An 18,837-nucleotide genomic window follows, 5' to 3' on the forward strand; every position below is an offset into this window, starting at 1 on the left:
AGTTTCACGCGCAAACACTTAACCACTAGACCATTGAGCCGGCATTCAATTGACTCACGATCTTTACAATTGAAATTACTATAATATCCACAAAACCCATCTGAAAATATTATTCGTTTATTTGTAATATGGTTCATTATATTTTACTATGACAATTCATACTTACCATTTTATCATGTTTTAACTAGACTTTTTCTTTTTGCTTTCTTCTACTACTTAGAATTTTAAAATGAATGATGAAATAGCATGTTCCTGACAAAATCATTTTGTTATTGAATATAATAGTATTCTTTGTTATTTTAGACTTTTGCATCTGAGGGAAAGCACGGAATACAATGGACATCTCGGAACCAACTAGACGATATGAACTTCGAGGATGACCTGAACCCCTTTGTAGTGTCAGTCATTATTTTAAGCCCATAATATACCTTATTCTAGTTTTTGGACAAACCAATCTACTCATTCTACTTGAGTTCATATGTTGACCTTGTTAATTATTCGCTCATCAATCTTGATTGTTTTTATATGAGCGTATATGTGTGTACACACTTCAAATCCCATGACTCATCACATGTCTGTAGTTTATTTTATCTACCTATAAATATTGAGTAATCGCTAGCTAGAAATGGAGTTGGCTTACCAGCCATCTCCCCTGCGCATCATTTTGCTGTGTTCTATTACATTCACTATACATACAAAATATATGTATTCAAAGGCCATTCTCGTTAAATGACTTATCTAAATTCCGTTATTGACTAACGTGATTTAAGTTGATGATTGCATACGAGCATAGGTGACATCTATATTTCAGTAACAATCATCATTACGATCTAAATGGAGTCAGATCAACGGGCCACTAAATTGGTGAACCCTCTCGACATCGTTCGATCTCAACAACGACAAAATTACGGGCCTCACAAAACCTTCTATCCCATACACACGAACAAATGCAGATAAAGACAGCCAGTGTAGCAACAGTCTCTGCATCCGTAGGCCTCAACATACACAAAGACAAAAACCAAGATCCTCAAATACAACCCACAGAACACCAAACCAATCACATTTGATGGAAAAGCTCCGGAAGAGCTGGAAAGTTCCACATATCTCGGTAACATCATCGATGAATGTAGAGCGTCGGATACAGACGTAAAGGCGAGGATCGGCAAAGAAAGGACAACATTCCTACAGTTGAACAACATATGGAACTCAAAACGACTGTCAACCAATATCAAGGTCACAATCGTCAATACGAACGTCATGACAGTCCTATAGTACGAAGCTGAAACGTGGAGAAATACTACAACCATCATCATCATCAAGAAGGTACAAATATTCATAAACAGTTGTCTACATAAGATATTCAATATCTGTTGCCTCGATACCATTAGCAATAGTCTATTGTAGGAGAAGACAAACCAGGTTCTAACTGAAGAATAAATCAGGAAAGCAGGTTGGAAGTGGATAAGACACACATTGAAGAAATCACCAAACTGCATCACGGGGCCGGCTTTACTCTGATTAATTTTCGAAGGAATTTAAATCGCTGCTTGACATGAGTATCTGAACATGGTTGTTACCTTCTACCATAATGAATTATAGATAAATTGCAGCTATATATCGTTGATAAATTTTCAAACAAATATAAAAATTTATTTGTATTAGTTGTTCAAGTCTTGTTGTTGATGTTTATGGCTCCAATCGATCAGTCTCTTTTTGGAATATGTGCGCCTTGTTCGAATTGCATTGATATTGCTATCAAGTCACAAAGGATGGGTGGACCATACTTGGATCAAGTCCCGAAGTGAGCATCAATTCGAATTTATGGACATTCAGCTGGTGAGTCCCAAATAGAACGGAACGCGAGCCCTGGATTTCACTACAACCTATCGTCCAAACTAATCACTATAGCTTTCGGACTTTAGTAATTATAAAAATGTAACAGTAATTATTTCATTTTCAATGCAGTAAAGATCACACAATTAATAATACGAGATGGATAAAATGGAATAAGTAGTTCATGTTTACTCATTAATTATTAGTTGCTAACTGGACAAACAGCACTACAAAGGTTCAATACAGCCTTCCTTCGAGATACTAACAAAATCAACGAATTCAAGATAGCTCTCAACAACAGGTTCCAAGCCTTTCAAGATCTACTGAAGGAAGAAGAAACTACTATGGAGGACAACTGGAAAGGCATAGAAGAAACATTGACTTCAATGTGTCAAGAGGTTCTGGGCCTAAAGAAACACCATCATAAGGAATGGATCTCTATAGAAACACTGGACAAGATCAAAGAAAGGAAGAACAAGAAGGCAGCAATTAACAACAGCCGAATACGAGCAGAGAAAGTCCAAACACAAGCTGAATACATAGAAACAAACAAACAAGTGAAGAGGAGCATTAGAGCGGACAGGAAGAAATACGTGGAAGAATTAGCAACGACGGTAGAAAAAGCTGCTAGAGAAGGAAATATGAAACAGCTTCACGATACGACGAAGAAACTAGCAGGGAAATACAGTAAACCAGAGAGGCCGGTCAAAGACAAAGAAGGCAAGCCAATCACTGAAATTCAACAACAGCGGAACAGATGGGTAGAATACTTCGAGGAACTCCTGAATAGGCCGGCTCCAATGAATCCACCGGACATCGAAGCAGCACACACAGATCTTCCGATAGATTTCAACCCACCAACGACGGAAGAAAACATAAAAGCCATTAGACAAATCAAGAGCGGGAAAGCAGCAGAACCCGACAACATACCAGCTGAAGCACTGAAGTCAGACATCGAATTAACTACAAACATGCTTTACCTTCTATTCAAAAAGATTTGGGAGGAGGAACAAGTGCCGATGGACTGGAAAGAAGGACACCTCATCAAGATTCCAAAGAAAGGAGACCTGAGCAAATGTGAAAACTACAGAGGAATCACACTACTGTCAGTAGCAGGAAAAGTCTTTAACAGAGTTTTGCTGAACCGGATGAAAGACACAGTAGACGCCCAACATCGAGATCAACAAGCTGGATTCCGTAAGGATCGGTCGTGCACAGACCAAATTGCAACACTACGAATCATCATCGAACAATCAATGGAGTGGAACTCATCACTATACATCAACTTCATTGATTATGAAAAGGCATTTGACAGTGTGGATAGGAGAACGTTATGGAAACATCTTCGACACTACGGAGTTCCTGAGAAGATTGTCAATATTATCCGGAACTCATATGACGGACTGCAGTGCAAGGTCTTGCATGGAGGACAGCTGACAGATGCATTCCAAGTAAGGACCGGAGTCAGACAAGGCTGTTTACTCTCCCTTTTCCTCTTTCTTCTGGTGGTCGACTGGATTATGAAGACCTCAACATCTGAAGGAAAACACGGAATACAATGGACAGCTCAGAATCAATTAGACGATTTGGACTTCGCAGATGACCTAGCCCTCCTACCGCGTACACACGAACAGATGCAGATGAAGACAGCCAGTGTAGCAGCAGTCTCTGCATCAGTAGGCCTCAACATACACAAGGGGAAAACCAAGGTCCTCAAATTCAACACGGAGAACAGCAATCCAATCACACTTGATGGCGAAACTCTGGAAGACGTAGAGTCCTGCACATACCTGAGAAGCATCATCAATGAACAAGGAGGATCCATTGCAGACGTAAAGGTGAGGATTGGCAAAGCAAGGGCCGCATTCCTTCAGTTGAAGAACATATGGAACTCAAAACAACTTTCAATCAATATCAAAGTGAGAATCTTCAATACGAATGTCAAGGCAGTTCTACTGTACGGAGCTGAAACTTGGAGAACTACAACAACCACAATCAAGAAAGTACAATTATTTATAAATAGCTGTCTATGCAAGATACTCAACATCCATTGACCGGATACCATCAACAACAGCCTTCTGTGGGAGAGAACAAACCAGCTTCCAGCTGAAGAGGAAATTAGGAAAAGACGATGGAAATGGATAGGACATACACTACGCAAATCTTCAAACTGCATCACTAGACAAGCCCTAACTTGGAATCCTGAAGGAAGGCGGAAAAGAGGAAGGCCAAAGAACATATTACGTCGGGAAATAGAAGCAGATATGAAAAGGATGAATAACAACTGGAAGGAGCTGGAAAGGATTGCCCAGGATAGTGTTGGATGGAGAATGCTGGTGAGCGGCCTGTGTTCCTTCACGAGGAGTAACAGGCGTAAGTAAGGTAGTAAATGTAGGTCTACAGCAGTTAGTATTTCTTTGTAAGAAATAAAGCGTTTTTGAATAATTCTTATGTCATTTAAATGAATTGTCTGACCCGATTCTATCGAATGTAATGCTATCGCTGATTTGTTCTCAAGTTTTCTTATCTCAACTGAAGATTCAGGAATGTGCTTTAAGCATATTTTTTGTCCCTTCACTCTCACATTCAATTGTCTTGATGTTTCACCTACATAAGTCACATTACAGTCACTATATTTGATTTCATAAACACAATTCTGTTATTCCGCCTTGTGTATTGGATTTTTGATTCTGACTAGTTTTGATCTTAGAGTATTGTTTGCTCGAAAGAATACTCTTATATATTTAAGTGTTAGAATCCTTCTTAAGGATTGGACCAGATTGCCAGGCGAAACGTTGGATTTACTTCAAATTCATTCCCTGAGATTTTACAAATACATTCTTCCTCTTTAATAAAATAGTGTAGTATTCCTTGAGTAATTATACTTGCTTATAGAAGACACATAGAAATCTATCAAAATAAATAGTGAACGAGTTAAAAGCAAACATGAAACAATAAGTGAAAAATAATTAAATATAATTGATTTTAAGAAAAATTAACCATGAATCCATCAAGGTTTCTATTAATTATAATAGAAAATAGTTGAGCTCAACCGAGTTTCCCAAAAAAATTATAAAATACTGTATACGATATGACACCAAACTGCGTCATAAGGCAAACCCTCACTTGGAATACTGAAAGTCAAAGGTGAAGAGGAATACCAAAGAACACACTACGCTGAGAAATGGAAATAGACATGGGAAATATGAACAATAATTAGATAGAACCAGAAAAGAAGGCCTAGGAAAGAGTGGGTTGGAGAATGCTGGTCGGCGGCCTGTGCTTCATTGGGAGTAACAGGCGTAAGTAAGTATACAATTTGAATATCGTCTGAATCTTACTTCATATCAACGAGGGAAATATAGATCATCGACGTAATGACAATTAAATAACGAAACTTATTGACATGTGAAAATGACTGATATAATCAGTATCAAATTTAATTATTACATTTCTACAACTATCAAATGTTTCACCATTCAAAATCTATCTTCTCAAATTTTTATATGTTTAGTATCAACAGGGGTTTTTGTGGATATTATAGTAATTTCAATAGTTGAGTTCATGAGACAATTGAAGCTAGATCACTATGGAAAACCTGGAAGCACTGAACGGCCGTTTCATCCTAAAGTGGAAATCCTGGGTTCCAATCTCGCGAGATAGGATCGTGGATTCGCACTACTGAGGAGTCCCACAATAGGACGAAGCGGCCATCTAGTGCTTCCAGGTTTTCCATATTGATCTAGCTTCAATTGACTCATGATCTCAACTACTGAAATTTTATATGTTTGTCTTTGAAATATTGTTAGGTTTTGTTTTCTAAGTCATGGTATTTACATGTACACTAGATTTCTTATTATGCAAAGATTGGGTCGTTTTAAGGAGTCATCATATAAGTAATACAGTCATTAGATAAATATATTTATTGGAAATTACCTACCTGTTTTGAAGCTTCAATAGCTTTTCTACGAGCTTCAGCTTGTTTATGTTTAAATTGTAAATTTTTACGAATTTCTAATAATTTAGCTTGTCTACGTTCCAACGCTTTCTGTCTAGCCGATATTAATGCTACTTCAGAAGCTAATAACTGAACTTTCCTAATTGCTTGACGTTTTTCATCTTCAGCTTTTGAAATTGCTCGCCTATCTTTACCGGATGAAGGTACACTATTGAATTGGTGATCATTTGAACAGAGTGAGTTGGATTTTTTATCATGATACATTTGACATAAGAAGTTAGATGTAGAAGGACGAGATAACATTGAATTTGACATGAGACATAAATCTGTAGTTGTTTCCTGTACATGTTTATCTCCGTTTAAAGTGCATATTGAAGAGAAATTTTTTTTAGAGCAGGTTTCTGGAAAGTTAGAGTTAGAATAAAGTAGTGTCAATAAAAACATATACCTATCCATAAATTAAAATAACGGTAATTTACTCAATCGTATTGAAGTTTACAAAAGTGTATAAACCACTTAATAATCAGTCAGTCAATAACAACGTAGAACTTCTTACGTACGCACATCAGTTCAAATTCCCATACTACATTAGCACAAAGATACAATTGTCGATTCAAACCTCATAGCGGTAGAGGTAGTGAAAGTATAAACAATAATCGGAAACATTAGGGTTTGAGGATGTTATTCAAGGAGTATAATCCAGTGAAATAAATTTGTAAAGAGAAAAAAACAAGGGAGATAAAGAATTCAGAAGATTAGAATTTGGTAGAACACAAAGAGTGGATGCATCTGCGCCATTGCAAATGATTTTGAACCATGTCATTCAAGGTCTCTAACCATCGGTTGCTACGTACTATTTTATCATGATAATAATAAACTATTTTCACTAATCTAGTACTAGTATTAGATGTATGGTGTTATCAGCTGTTGTCTTACTGAATGTAATTAGATCATTAGCAAACCATATAACCTGGTTTCAATAGCTTCGATTGGATAACTGGTAAAGAGGACTGTAGTATTTGTACACTGAGTTTTTTCTGTGCATTATGAAAATCTTATTGATAATGGACAAAAGATAAGAATTTCGTAGTGACTTACTTTTATCACGAGAACGCGATTGGTTTAATGAAAACAATTATAATTATAACCAATTGTACCAGTGATTGTTTTACTGTGCTCGTTTGTTTAACTGTGCTAATGACAGACATATTGTGCTTCCATTATCCTCCATTATTGTTTCGCGGTTCGTGACTCCGTTCGTACGTACTCCCTTCTGCTGCTTCTGCTTGTACCATTTCTTAGCACGATCTTGGTATTCATTCGATAACACAAGATCGCCAATTAAATAAACTTGGTTCTATTCCGCCTTCTGATTTTATTGGCACGTATTTCTCAGTAGCGGTGTTCATAGTCAACTGGGACTCGACACCACGCTGCATTTTCGTATTATGCCCAATTTCTTTCCCTTTTTATACGCAAATAAGTAAGATGGATCGTCGTTTCAGTCATTCACATTGAAGTTGTTTAACCATAAGCTAGAAGTTTCAATCCCGATTCCCATGGAAACATCCAGCCAATAGGGTGAAACTATTAGGTTACCAATCTAAATAAACGTCGAACATTCTCAAGTACTTTTGTATTTTCTATCTACCGAGGCAAAGGTGTCATTGTACTGAATCAAGCGATTTGCGCCGTTGTAGAAATCATCCAATAAAATATTGGTGATTTCGAACTAGAAGTTGGAAGAATTTATTTTATAAGTAAAATTCAGTAGCCATGATTTTAGAAACCACATGTTTCTTGACAAAATTTACGAAACGTTTCTTATAACATAACATGGTTGACGAACTACTGATTTTTATGATTAACGTCTCAAGTAAACTGTAGTGGCTGTGCTTCGATAACTAATCACCCTCGTATCGTTACCATATAATCTTCAACAGTGTTTGGAATTAGAAGGTAAAAAGAAGCAGCTACTACAGTTTATTTAGCAGATAATTCGGACTACACAGCAGAGAGGCAAAACGAATGAGTCATTGAACTGAGATTGTAGTAGTAGTGTAAATGTACATATATATATATATATATATATATAGGGATATGGATGAGTCATCGAATAGACTAAGCAGCCAATAATGAAGCTAGCAGAATGAATATATGAGTAGGCGCTAAACAGTGTTCAAGCATACGTATTTCATACAAGCACAATAATAATAACAGCACAAGTTGTTATAGCATGGATGACTTTGTCCATCAAATAGGTTAACAAAAGGCCTTAACTGAGTTAAATGAGAATAAACCCAATTGTACGTGTGTAGTGTTCCTATTTTAAGGATTGAAGAGGGGGCTTGATTATGAGTACAGTGTTCTTGAATGGTGTTAGAGCTATGGGAGTGGTTATCACGTCCCGGTTGCCCACACCGTGAAAGGGGTCTTCTGGGAGTATCTGAAAGAGAAATTGGGTTAGTGGTGGTCTTAGTGACCTGGGAGCGTGACCTCAGTGCCCAAGGCCGGTCACACACGACCTTTTTGTGAGTGATTTTCGTCTTAGCTCTGCACTTGTTGGGACCTTACCGCTAGAGACGGATATCCATGGGATAAAGCAAGGTGTGCATTTTTAGGGTCGACCTTTTCTAACTACTTGGTTGGGGTCTGTGTGACTATCGTAAGCAAGGGTTGGAGACTCTGGGTGACATGGCTCAGAATCGATCACAATGGCGTCAGTGTATACACTTATTGTCTTTCCTTACACAACTGAGATTAAAATTATTTTATACCTCTCGTTTTACCAACTTATTCTTTCTCCCTGTGTTATACCATTACATGCAGTCTTTCTTTTATATATTGCCATCAATGAAGTAACTACTTCTATAAATTCGGTGTTCATGTTGTGCTAATATGGTGTGGCAGCTTGGACTGACGCATCTAAATGCCTGGTCCTACGTTGTAGCTGACTGAATGATTTTAAAGATTATTAAGACAGTATCATATAAAAATGACCCATGACCAATGAATTTGACAAAATTATTTACGAATTACCAGTATTTGTTTCAATGAAATTAACTTTTGACTGAATATCTACATGAGATGTATGAATTACAAACATCGAGGTGATAAACACTGTTCCAATGATACCAGCAAACTAGAATTTATCTTTCGACTAGTGTTTCCGTCATGGTTCAAAATACCTTTTGATCATTGAGAATATCATGACTAATGAATTAGTACATTTTATAACTGAAACAGTAACTTAGCAGTAAGTACATACTAAGCAGACTGTTCCAAGTTGGACGCCTTCAAAAAATAGTAGCAATATGATTCCATTCTATTCTTATCTTCACAGTCATCATTTATTCAGTAATACTTTGCTCTAATTCAAGGTGGTTTATTTGATCCAATGAAACATTGAGGATGAAGAATTCTTTCATTTTCAGTATAAAGTTTAAAATATACTCCCTTTCGATCTCACTGAAACTGAAGTAATCTAATCTATTATGGTTTTGTGATTAAACAAATAAATAGATCGAATTAATACATTAGAATTTTAATAGTTGAGATCATGAGTCAATTGAAGCTAGACCACCATGGAAAACCTGGAAGCACTGGGCGGCCGTTCCATCCTATTGTGGAACTCCTCAGCAGTGCGAATCCACGATCCCGTCTCATGAGATTCGAACCCAGGACCTGTCGGTCTCGCATGTGATCACTTAACCTCTAGACCACTGAGCTGACCGGCTTCAACTAATCCACGAAATTGAGCGACACATCCATCATTGTCTTCAGTGAGTTACTATCTCACAACAGGCCCGGTTGCACTCCACTGGTCACTGCTTCTCACTAGAACTCCAGGAAATTCATATTGGAGACCGTCTTTAGTGAGCATATATTGATTAATATCAGAAGCGGTTTTGTGGATATTATAGTAATCGCTATAATATCCACAAAACTCCTTAGAATTTGGTAAAAAAAAAAGTAAGTTTGGAATTAGTTCAACCATTCTATCATGATAAAGACAAACAAACGATTCTATGTATAGAGTCACTTACTTGAATTGTTAACTGAACAGTACTGAGTGTTCATGTTATCTGTTTTTCTTTTCGTTGATTTTTCTTCATCGAAACTAAACTGTTTATTTTGTAATTTATATTCTTTAATTTGTTTGTCTATTTTACTATCAGTTCGATTCCATTGCAGTTTTTTGTTTAACACATCTTGAGAAGATGTATTACAACTCAATTGCTCTATTTTGATGGGATTTTCTTCAAGAAGACTATTATGATTATTTGAGTGATAACCTTTCATTTGATTTTGAACTGAACTTTTCTTTGACATCTGTTTGATAGAATGTGTATGATAATTTTTAGTTCTACATTGTTCACCATATTTATTTTTTGGAATACGATTTTCCTTACTTTGTTGTTTATGTGATTGTGCATTTAACACTGTACGGTTTGGAGTTTGCTTTGTAGGATAAGGATATGTATAAACTTTATTATTAGTGAAATTTATGTCCCTACATGGTCTAGATGTTTTAAGTGATGCTGATTGAATAGGTCCATGGAAAGATTTCAATAATACTGAAGAGGAAGATGATGAAGTAAGAGATAAAGATGAATTTCTACGAACAACTTTTGTTGATAATTCTTCAGAAACTTCATAACCACTTGCATCTTGATCAGTTATATCATTTTCATTTTCATCAAGAAAAATTCTCACTTCATCCAAATCATTGTCATTATTGTACACAATACATGATGTTGAAGATAATGATGACGATGATTTCAATGTATTGGATAATTTATCATTTTGATATTGTTGGTGATGATTATCATTGTTGAAATTATTTTGATGATTCTCCAAAGTACACATAAGTCTATATCACACTTTTAGTTAATGCTGATAAGATTGATATTACTTATGGTAATTATACTAAAACTGATAGTCGATTATAATTGAAGAAATAATCGGTATTGTTAGTTCACTTGTAGTTCATATCATTGTATTGATAGATCGTTACAAATCTGCTAACTCGTAGTTATCATTAATCCATTTTATGTATTATACTAAAATACAAATTTTAATGAATCATTAGAATAAATACAATTCATTTAAGTAGTCTATATTGTTATTACATTTTAGTTTTTAAATACAAAATATTAATTAAACAAACAGATAAGTAAAATCTAAAATTAAAACTTGGTTTACTTAGTAATTAACAAAAGCAACAAATAAAAGCATAGTTAAGCAAAGATGGATAGTGGTTAGTAGTGGAATCCAGGACAAACTGCGTTTCGTTCTTTTCGGGACTCTTCAGCTGGATGTACCTGCATCTCATAGTTGTTGCTCACCTTGAGTTCGTGCGACTGACGATTCCCAAATAGGACGAAACGCGTGTCAAACTGGATTCCACTGCTAGCCACTATCCATTCATACTTATAATGTTTGTAAATTAAAGCAATATCGAGGCAATATGCACAATATACACATATGCCAAAAAGAGACTGATCAATTGCAGTCTTAAACATCAATGGAAAGATTCAAGTAAACAACACCAAGTGAATTTGAAAACATATTTTTTATCATGGAAAAAACAACATTCATTCAACCATTACTGTGTGAATATAGTATGAACTAGGTATGTATACGTTGAATAATGGGTTTTTTTCATTGACTGTCAAAGAACAAGTTTAATGACAAGCTTTTACATAATGAATATCATACAATGTGAAACCAATGGAATTTGGAAATTTTCTATGATTTTTATTATAAGAAGATTACTGAATAAGAAACATAATTTATTTATTTAAACACATAAACATTGGTACAAGGAGGCACTACATAAATATGCGCCACATAAATCATTCGATTTATGTAAGGGCTGGGATATTGCACGAGTGGCCAAACCCAAGCAGGTGATTTTCTCAGGGGACCCCACCCGAGCCCTTGACCTAAAAGTCTCACCCATAAGGTATGGGAGATGATAGCCGCTGACCAACGATTGGTTCAGACACCATTTGTTCCTTCAGGATCCTGGTGCCCATGTGCACCATTGGTTTATAATCAGGGTTTTCCGATTCCCCTTGGTGGATCCTACATATTCACCAACCCGGTGAAGCGTCGGACATTCGCTTTTCATCCTCTCACTTTCGTAAACAACAATAGTGCCGCGAGAAGGCAGTGAGTGAGACTTCTGTGGCAGTGGTCGTATGCACGTGGCCAAGTGAGAGCATTTGGAGAGGAAGAGCTGACTCTTTACATTCTCAGCCGTACCAGGGCATTCGGGGGCTCCTCGTTGCGAGCAGGGTTTGAACTTGCGCGAGGAAACCACATTGGATTCCTAGTCCAACGCCTTAACCACCCGGTCATTGCGACACTTAAATTTTAGAGCCGGTGAATAAGAAACGTTCAAGTGAAACTAAATAGTCTCGATTTAACAACAAATTGCTACATAATGAAATTATGCCAATTAATTGATACTAAACAATACGATTTAGTTTTCTAATTTAATAGATCATCGACGAAGAATCTGATTATTTTATGTACTTGATATTGTGATGTATTCAGTAAGCTTTAATGTGAAGTTTGAAATTCTGATTAAAAGTATTTATATTTTTGATGGCTAATATATTTTACTACCAAAGAAAATCATATTATTTCGACAACTCTAGCATAATTTCATTTCAGTGTGGTGATGATGTGGTATGATAATTTGAACCGATGTGTGTATCGGACAGACTATTAATTGCACGCACCTGATGACTGAATGATTTTAAAACGCTTATTTTTAGCTGATTACCGCGGAGGTTTATTGGGACATATTACCAACAATAAGCATAACCCAAATTTCTTTTACTGATATATTGATTCTTTCTTTCTAAATGTTGCATGAATTCTCTGTTTAGTATTTCATCTTTGTTAGTTTTAATTTCCAAAATCCGATTTTTATTGTACTATCACTGTCATTGCTAATATACTTTTAAAACTGAATTATAAATTAACATATCATTTCGTATGGTTGCCTACAGTTCTTAATAGTTTGTTGTGTTTAAGTACTAAGACGAGTTAGTAAAAATGTCCACCTGGAGCTCCTCTAGGGCTACTGCTGGTCCTAACCCCAGATAAAGTAAAAGGGTTGGGCATGGGGCTAGGAACTCCATTCCGTAGAAACCTAACTCGCTTAAAAGAACTCTAACCAGAAGAAATAACTTAAACCATTTTTAGTCGTTCTTTTGAAATATTGAAATGCTGAAAAACGTTAAACACATTGGATTTATTTAAAATTGGTTTCATTATACTTTATCCTTATTTCCTCAGAAAATAGTCAATATCATACAGAATTCCTATGATGGATTAAACTGCAAAATCGTGCATGGAGGACAGTTGACAAACTCGTTCGAAGTAAAGACCGGTGTCAGACAAGGTTGCTTACTCTCACCTTTTCTCTTTCTCCTGGTGATCGACTGAATCATGAAGACGTCAACATCTGAAGGGAAACACGGGATACAGTAGACATCTAGGATGCAGTTGGACGATCTAGACTCCGCTGATGATCTGGCCCTTCTATCCCAAACGCAACAACAAATGCAGGAGAAGACGAACAGTGTGGCAGCAGTAGGTTTCAATATACACAAAGGGAAAAGCAAGATTTTCCGATACAACACAGCATGCACCAATCGAATCACAATTGACGGAGAAGATTTGGAAGATGTAAAAACCTTTACATATTTGAGCAGCATTATTAATGAACACAGTGGATCTGATGAAAATGTAAAGGCTCGGATAAGCAAAGCAAGAGCAGCATATTTACGACTGAAGAACATCTGGAACTCAAAACAACTGTCAACCAACACCACGGTCAGGATTTTCAATACAAATGTCAAGACGGTTCTACTGTATGGGGCGGAAACCTGGAGAACTACGAAAGCCATCATCCAGAGCATACAAGTGTTTATTAACAGCTGTCTACGCAAAATACGTCGGATCCGTTGGCCGGACACTATCAGCAACAACCAACTGTGGAAAAGAACAAACCAGATTCGACCGGAGAAATCAGGAAGAGCTGTGAGTGGATAGGACACACATTGAGGAGATCACCCAACTGCGTCACAAGTCAAGCCCTCACATGAAATCCTCAAGGCTAAAGGAAAAGAGGAAGACCAAAGGACACACTACGCCGAGAAATGGGGACAGACACGAGAAAAATGAACAGGAATTGGACGGAACTAGGAAAGAAGCCGCAGGACAGATTGGGTTGGAGAATGCTGGTCGGCGGCCTATGGTCCATTAGGAGTAACAGGCGTAAGTAAAGTAAAGTAAAAGTTATCCTCATTTGTTAAGAAAGCATATTCTTATGTAGAGGCTAATTTCCCCTATATCTGACTACAAGAAATAGTATTCCGTTAACTGAGTATTTAATATAGTCTAAATCTCCTAGTAGAATTATGGATTTACTCGAGATAATTCAAAAACCTGAACACCAGTTATAGAGATAGTTTATTGTTAAAGACTGGTAAAATCCGCAAGCGTACACGAAGAAAGCACACAGGAAAATCAAGAGTAAGTGCTAAAAATCCATATATATTTATGAGTGTTAATCAAGTGTGGATAAATTATTGATTGTCTGTGTATTACAAACAATCGGACAATAGATTAAAAATTGACATGTGGTCAATCAGACTCACACAGAAAATTACTTGGTGGATCAGTGTCTAAATTATAGTGAGCAGATAAATAATAGAGTAGTTGAATTGGCTGACTACACTTACATTAATTACATCAGATAGTTCAACCTGACGTATCTTTGATTTAAAATGACTGATTTAGTTATTTTAATTACCGAAATTAATGGTTGCTATGTTTGTCAGACAAGACATGCTCGTGAAATCCGAAGGATTTTGGCTTTCATCATGAGACGTCATAACTCTTCTAAATGAAGACCTTCTAACTTTCAGGATGATGTTTAAATGGTTTGAATTATTTTTTCTCGTTAGCGTTTTTTAGTAAGTTAGTCTTCTACGGGATGGGGTAGCTAACCACATGCTCAACCCTCTTTATTTATCCGGGCTTGAAACCGGCAGTAGCCTCAGAGGGGCTCCAGGTGGAGCAGATTGAACATATCAAAAAAGCGTACGGCAACATATTCATTCTTTGTCACCGAACAAAGCTCAGATTCGACTGATCGAATTATTTAAAAAAAACTAACCAAGTTGATAAGATCAGCTGATGAAGAGATTGAAATATAACTAAAATATCAGATAGATTTTAAACAACATGGTTTAAAGGTAAAATAATATCTCATTGAAACATTATATCATCATTAACAAACTAGTCTAGATATGTATAGATTCTATCAGAAATGCCGAAAACATTTACATGCATAAAACTTATCAAAAGTAAAAATACTGAGAATTATGTAATATTTTAATTGAGTAGAAATTTGAGTTTCTGACATTTTTCAAATTAGTTTAACACAAACTAATAAAGAAAAAGAATATTTATTTCAATAAGAAATAAAAGCAGATCTGATCTTGTTCATGTCATATCACTTCGGTCAAAGTGATGTGAGATATATTTATACATTTGTACAAGTCAGTTTGTATGACTTATATTAATCAGGAAAACGCCATAATTTCGTTTATTGTTTATTCATTGGGATATTACAAATTTATCACTATATGTATGAATTAAAATCCAGATGATTCTTATAACTTGTGGCCTGTATGCTCTCTTAATGTATAATGTAATGATACCGCTAATTAGAGAGAAGTGAATTATCAATCGGACCAATGTCGCATAAAAGCCGTGCGAGCAGTCCAGAGTCTCTATCGGTCCTGCTTCCTCATTAACCATACCTGTTAAGTCCGGAACACCAATCTCATTTATCTCAAACATATTGAGTTCATATATTAACCAAACAGATCACATCGTACAGTCAAATGGAAAACAACATTTGTACAAGATTTAGTCAAATGTGGCTGTGAATGTGGGAGATAGTAATTAATAGACAGGGCATAACTTAAGAATATTAAATCATGGGATAATAGTTCATAAATCAAAATAAAGCTGATAATAAGAGGGACATGAATATGTATAGTTTAGTTATTTACGATAAAAATATACGTATAGTATTGGTTCATAAATGGATCCCGAAAGTTACCATTCATTATGCTTATCGGGATATAACAATAATAATCAATTGATTTGAAATTTTAACAGTTGAATTCATGAGTCAATTGAAGCTAGACTACCATCCTAGTATAAGACTTTTCAGCAGTGCGCATCCACAATCCCGCCTCGACAGTCCTTAACACCACTGGATTCCAACTCAGTGGTCTAGAGGTTAAATGCTCACGTGCAAGACTTATAGATCCTACGTTCGAGTCTCGCGAAGCGGGATCGTGGATGCACACTGTTGAAGCCTCATACTACGATGAAACGGCCGTCAAGCACTTTCAAGTTTTCCATCTTTCCTTAAAAATTGTAATTAGTCAATCAATATATTAATGATTAAATGCATTTCTTTAACAAATCATTCATTATATCATTAATTTCATTTAGACTATCTATTCCTGATAAAAACAAAATGATAATGTCAATCTTTCTCATAATAAAATCATTTAATTCAATTGACCAATGATTTATCAAGGTAACATTTATTCCTATGTAATTGTTTATATAAACAAAATAGAAATTACAATGTTAATATATATTTAATAATGTATGAGTAGTATATATATATATATATGTATAAAATTTTATTGTACAATGGTTACTATAGTAACCGTTCAATTACGCTTCTATTCTTTTTTTTATTATTTTTTTTGGATAAGCAATTCAATAATTTATCCACCCATTTTATAAATTTATAGAAATGATCGATTACTAATAGGCAAATTATTATTATTTAGAAGGATATGATACAAAACTTGTCAAATTTAGAGAAATGATTACTTCAAATGTTGTTTTCCTTTTTAAATGCTACTATTAGTAATATTATAGTAGTATTATATTTTATAAATGAATTGTAATTTAAGTATGTATTGTTAAAACGTGTGCCCTGTGCAATTATCAATGTATAAAGTAATGATACCAACAATGAAAGAAACAGTGAATTATCGATTAGATCAATGATATATAAAACCCATACGAGCAGTCTAGAGTACTTATCGATCCTGCTTCCTGACTAACCCTGCCTGTTAGAGTCCAGAACACCAATGTTAGCCTATGCGATATGAATTATGTATTTCAAACATATTGGGTTTATATATTAACCAAATAGACCATATCGTACCATAAAATAAGAAACAACATTTGTACAAGATTTAGCCTAAAGTGACTGTGAATAAGGGAGATAGTAATTTATAGACAAGGCATAACTCAAGAATGGTAAATCGTGGAATGATAGTTTATAAATCAAAATAAAGCTTATAATAAAAGGAACACGAATATGATTAGTTTAGTGTAGTGTTGGTACAGTATTGGTCCATAAATGGATCCCAAAAGTTACCATTCTTTATTCTCATCTGGATATAACATATATTTATATCTGGATTCGTTTTTCTAAATGTAAGCTATTAAGATTAAACTTATCATAACATTTAGAAAAATGTCAATGTTTGACTTAGGATCTTCTGTATGGGATGAATGTTGGTCATTATCACTATTAAATTTCATGAGTCAATTGAAGCTAGACCACCATGGAAAACCTGGAAGCATTGGATGGCACACTGCTATGGAGTCTCACAATAGGACGTGACGGCCGTTTAATGCATCCAGGTTATTTATGGTGGTCTGGCTTCAATAGACTCATGATCTCAACTACTGAAATTACTATAATATCCAAAAAATCCCCTTCTGATATTAATCAACATATGCTAGTGACTGGCTTCAAGAGGTATTTCCTGGAGTTCTAGTGAGAAGCAGTGATCAGTAGAGTCCAACCGGGTCTGTTGTGAGATAGTAACTTACTGAAGGCAATGGGGGATGTGTCGCTAAATTTTGTGGATTAGTTGAAGTTAGACATTAGCACCGTTGGATGCCGTTCAGCTCAGTCGTCTAGAGGTTAAGTGCTCGCGCGAGAGACCGGCAGGTTTGGGTTGAAATCTCGCGGGACGGGAATCTAGTTTCAATTCTTTTCAAGTACTTTATTCTTCTCACATAATTATAAAATACATGATCAAAGTAAAGCCTCAGAAATCTCACTTTTCTTCCTATTTCCGCTCACTTCTTGCAATCAATCTATAACTAAACATATTTTCACTATAAACACTAATCTATTTCTATGGTATACTAAATTTCAGTTTTCAAAAGATTCAATGGGAATTTGTTTTCAAAGTAACTTGTATATCAGCTGTAAAATGGTGCATATAGTATAATATTTAAACGACTTCACCATCACCTGATGATACTATCTTCATCATCAACATCATCATTATTATCACCATTCAAATCATCATCATCATCAACAACAACACCATTATCACCATCCAAATCATCATCATTATGTTATACCCATAGCCGCCAATCAGAAGCAGGGAATTATCGATCGGACCAAGGACGCGTAAAACACGTGCGAGCAGTCTAGAGTCCTGATTAATCCTGTTCCCTGACTAGCCCAGCCAATTAAGTCCAGAACACCAATCCGAGCCTCTGCGATATGAATCATTTATTTGAAGCATACTCTGTTTATATACCAGTCAAGCAGACCTCATCGTACCATAAAATAGGAAATAACATTTATACAGGATTTGGCCAAATGTGGCTGTGAATGTGGGAGGTAGTGATTAATAAACAGGGAATAATTCAAGAATGAAAAATCGTATAATAACAGTTCATAAATCAAAATAAGGCTCATAATAAGAGGGAGATGACTACGAAAAGTTGAGTTATTTAACAATTATATGACAAAAATATACGTATAGTATTGATCCACAAATAGATCCCAAAACATTACCACTTATTATTCTTATCGAGACACAACATTAACATCATCCAAATCATCATCATCGTTAATTGACATTCAAAAAATCTAATGTTCACTCATAATT

At 35.5% G+C, this 18,837-nt stretch overlaps 1 protein-coding gene across 1 annotated transcript in view; it reads right to left on the minus strand.

The window, feature by feature from the left end:
- Nucleotides 1-18,837, minus strand: part of MS3_00007044 (uncharacterized protein) — a 48,701-nt gene that overhangs the window by 23,502 nt on the left and 6,362 nt on the right. Inside the window, exons 2-3 of the mRNA XM_051215300.1 lie at nucleotides 9,838-10,854; nucleotides 5,774-6,192 (exon numbers count right to left, since the gene is read on the minus strand). Coding sequence (XP_051068509.1) covers nucleotides 5,774-6,192; nucleotides 9,838-10,660 — 1,242 coding nt within the window. The 5' untranslated portion in view covers nucleotides 10,661-10,854. The remainder of the gene's footprint in view (nucleotides 1-5,773; nucleotides 6,193-9,837; nucleotides 10,855-18,837) is intronic.

Source organism: Schistosoma haematobium, chromosome 2 (assembly GCF_000699445.3).
Source record: "Schistosoma haematobium chromosome 2, whole genome shotgun sequence".
In the NCBI taxonomy this organism is placed as follows: domain Eukaryota; kingdom Metazoa; phylum Platyhelminthes; class Trematoda; order Strigeidida; family Schistosomatidae; genus Schistosoma; species Schistosoma haematobium.